Raw genomic sequence first — 3,792 nt, forward strand, 5'->3', positions numbered from 1 at the left:
ACAGTCAACAGACTCTTCTATTGGCTCCAGTTAGACCAACATTGATGCTTCATGTGTTTGATTCTATGCAAACTCAGTGACCTTCCTTGTTACTCAGCTATAAAAACTTCCCATCAGGCTGTCAGTGGAGTTCACAGCACGTCACTTTCAACATAAACCATGTTTTCTGTAGCTCTGCTGCTGCTGTTGGCAGCTGGATGTGAGTCTCTCTGGATTTGTCAAAGTCAGCAGTTCTTCTTTTGCAGTATAACTTGATCATTTGTTACAAAACATTTTCTTTTTTTTAACAGGTGTGAAGTGTGAACAGTTGACACAGCCAGCCTCTGTGACTGTGCAGCCAGGTCAACGTCTGACCATCACCTGTCAGGTCTCTTATTCTTTGGGCAGCTACTACACAGCTTGGATCAGACAGCCTGCAGGGAAAGGACTGGAGTGGATTGGAATGAAATTTACTGGAGCTTCATACTACAAAGATTCACTAAAGAACAAGTTCAGTATCGACTTAGACTCTTCCAGCAACACAGTGACTCTAAACGGACAGAATGTGCAGCCTGAAGACACAGCAGTGTATTACTGTGCCAGAGAGCCACAGTGAGAGACAATAACAGGAGAGTCATACACAAACTACTTCCTCTATTTACCACTTCTGGCAACATTCATTTGTCTGAGTATTACTGTCTTTACATTTCTGACTGTGACTATCAGTTATGAACATTGTGAATAGTGAGTGACTGAATATTGAGGTCCTATTTTTATTGAAACTGAACATACCAGTTCTTGCATGCCCTAGAGAAAAAAAATGCTAAGTGTATTAAAGAGGTGGCATTATGCTTTTTGACTTTATCCCTCTCCTTTGAGTTATATATACCGTTTTTGTGCATATAATAGGTTTGCAAAATGAAAAAGGAAGTTCCCATCTGCCAAAGAAAACACTGCTCTAAACTGCCTGAAAACAGCTCGTTTGTAGTCTAGCCGTTTTGTTAAGAAAGCTAAGAATGCACCTCAGATAACGCTCTCCAAGTGGCTAATCTGACACGCCCCCAAAAATACCAGTGGAAAAACACTGAGCTGTAGTACACACCTCTCCCTTCCAAACACTAGCAACTCTCCAGGCAGTCAGTACACATAAGGTTGTTACTGTAATATAGAGACAAAGCTATGGAGGGATTATTGGGTCAGATTTAAAATTAAAAGTCTAAAACTAAAAGTCAAAAATGAATTTGGTATTTAGGATTGAGCATTTGGTATTTTAGGATAGGGGATTTGGGGATTTAGGGTTGGTGTTTTGTGGATTTGGGGATTGTGTTGTGTATGTAAGGAGGCATAGCCCAAAGGCTGCAGGGAGGGATTGGAATGGCTCAGGCGTAGGGGCACTTTATGGACTGCAGGGGGAGCTCTACTGCCAGCATACTGCCATGAAAGCAAGCAAAGGGAGTGAGCAGGGCTGGAGGGAGGACCATCATTTATAATACCTTTACTAAAAGCGTACAGCATTTCTATCCATGTGGCCTCACACAAGTCAACAGTGAAAGGAGAGCTATCCGTCTGACGAGAAAGCAGCGGACAGTGAAGCATGTAAGATATGATAACATTACCAAGTTAGCTATATTAGGCAAACCGTTGCTGACATGCATGAGTTATGTTACTGTCAAACATGCAGGTTTTAAATGCGGCTATTAACCCCGCTGAGGGCTGTGTGTATAAACTGTAAAGATAAGGTGTAGAAGCTGTGTTTCTGGGTAACAGCACCATGCTGGGCAGGTGACAGGTGTGTGTTTACAGTGTTTGTCTGCTCTGAAAAACATAACAGCGCAGCTATAAAGTCTTAGCCGGCACACTTAGCATGGTATTATTACTATAAACACCTATGGATATAACGTTTAGGCCTGACAGACATCCGCTTCTCAGAAACAGAGGACACTACCTGCATCACTGCCAATGTTATTTGACCAGGGAGTGAATGGTGATTAATGAAATTGTCAGTGTTTTCTTAGTGTCTCCTTTTGTTCTTTCACTTCACTGTGTTTCAAGTGTTCCCGTCTGTCCATGTGTTTGTTATTGCCCCATGCTCAGCTGCATCCACACACCTGCACTGGGTTGCACTAGCTCTGTATTGTGTGAGGTTAATAGGTTCATAACACAGGCACCCCATTACATATTGTTTAGGGTGTAGCAGTGTTTTTTTTGTTTGTTTTTTTCTTCATGTATTGTTCTGTGATACTTTTGCTTCTTCGTCTTCTTGGTATTGTTTAATTATGTATTGTGCTCCAGTGTCCTGTACACAAGTAGGGCAAAGCAAGTGTTAGGTCCCACTTTTACCACAAGAGGGAGTATACTGTTAGCGAGTTATGTTAGGAGCAGCCTCAACAAGGCAGTGCAGACCATGCTCATAACAATCTGTTTGTGTATGTTGCAGGAATGATGCAAGCAGACATAATATATGAAAGGAACATACCCATGTAAGTAGACGTAAATAGTCATGGTAGAGTGGTAAAGTAGGCCGTTCGGCTTGAGTTTTTTTGTTAGCTTTTTAAACCAAGCAGCTAAGCTAACTTAACTGTTGCCAGTGACATTAAAGTTGATGATACATGGGAGCAACTTTTTGAGCAATGTTGCTGGGCAGTCTTGCTGGAGGCAAGTGTGACTACTATCTGTTTATGTATGTTGCAGATTTTAGTAAAGATATTGAAAGCCACACTGGGTTTTTATTCAGATGTGCAACAATTACGTCTCTCCTAAGTTAGGGCATAAACTCGACACTAGAGGCTTAGTAACTGCTAGTTAGATTTTAACAAACAGTAACCAAAATTGGATGCACCATGATTAACGTTCGGTATGGACTAAATGGAGTTTCAAAGTCTTTGAACATCTACAGATAGTCTTCAAAATACCTGTAAAATAGAGTCAGTTTGAACCTAGACTAATTTTCAACTGCAAATCACCACAATCTTTATCACTGGGTTGGACTGTGTCTTTAAATTCACAGGTCTTTGAGTAAACTGTCTTATCTGTTTGATTCATAATTTCATCTTCAGTTATTGCCACCTGCATTTTGTCCCCATCAGGTTACAGCTAAATAAATCCAATGCAACATACAGAATGATATCAGCACTTTATTAAACAATGAACATGCTTTAACTGAATCAAATGTAATAGTGTTGAATCATTAATCCTTCCTCCACTACAGTTTTTAAGATAAATGAAATGGTCTGTTACTCCTCCGCCTCAGTTTGCCTTCTGCTGGACAGCCAGCCACGCGTCCCCATTCACTACTGTCTGATATTATTCACAAACTTCCTTCAGATGCCTTCAGATCTCCAACCCTACTCATCTCTCATTCATCTAATGTCCCTACACCATCACAATACTGTGGGCACATTGCATCATTTTTCACCTACTACCTCTATGATCCAAAAGAGGTGATAAAGCAGCTAAACTCCTCCACCTGCTTCCTTGACCTACAATTTTTTTTCAAAGAACCCCTTGGACCTATTTGTGATAAGCAACTACAGACCAATCTCCAATATCCCTTTTCCTAGTAAAATATTTAAAAAGGTTGTCTACAAACAACTGTATGTCTTGTCAGGTTTGGGGACCAGCAGTGAAGGGGAACTCCAGGAACTACTACCTGGAGTGACCAAAAAAGCAGTCATCTCAAACAAATAGCTAAAGCTGATGTGCTACGATGATAACTATGATTGTAGGAGGTGACTAAATCCTGCAATATATCTAGGTATAGTTTAGAATTATTGGCTGTTAAATAACGCCACATTTTAGATTTCAGAGTCCTGT

General features: G+C 40.6%; 1 gene segment (V, D, J or C); it reads left to right on the forward strand.

Annotated features, from left to right (window-relative positions):
* Window positions 1-157: 157 nt before the first annotated feature.
* Window positions 158-595, forward strand: LOC123987282. The segment is given in 2 exon segments: window positions 158-199; window positions 291-595. Coding segments are annotated over 2 exon segments (345 nt in total).
* The last annotated feature ends 3,197 nt before the right edge of the window (window positions 596-3,792 follow it).

The sequence above is a fragment of the Micropterus dolomieu genome, linkage group LG02 (genome assembly GCF_021292245.1).
Source record: "Micropterus dolomieu isolate WLL.071019.BEF.003 ecotype Adirondacks linkage group LG02, ASM2129224v1, whole genome shotgun sequence".
NCBI classification, from domain to species: Eukaryota; Metazoa; Chordata; class Actinopteri; order Centrarchiformes; family Centrarchidae; genus Micropterus; species Micropterus dolomieu.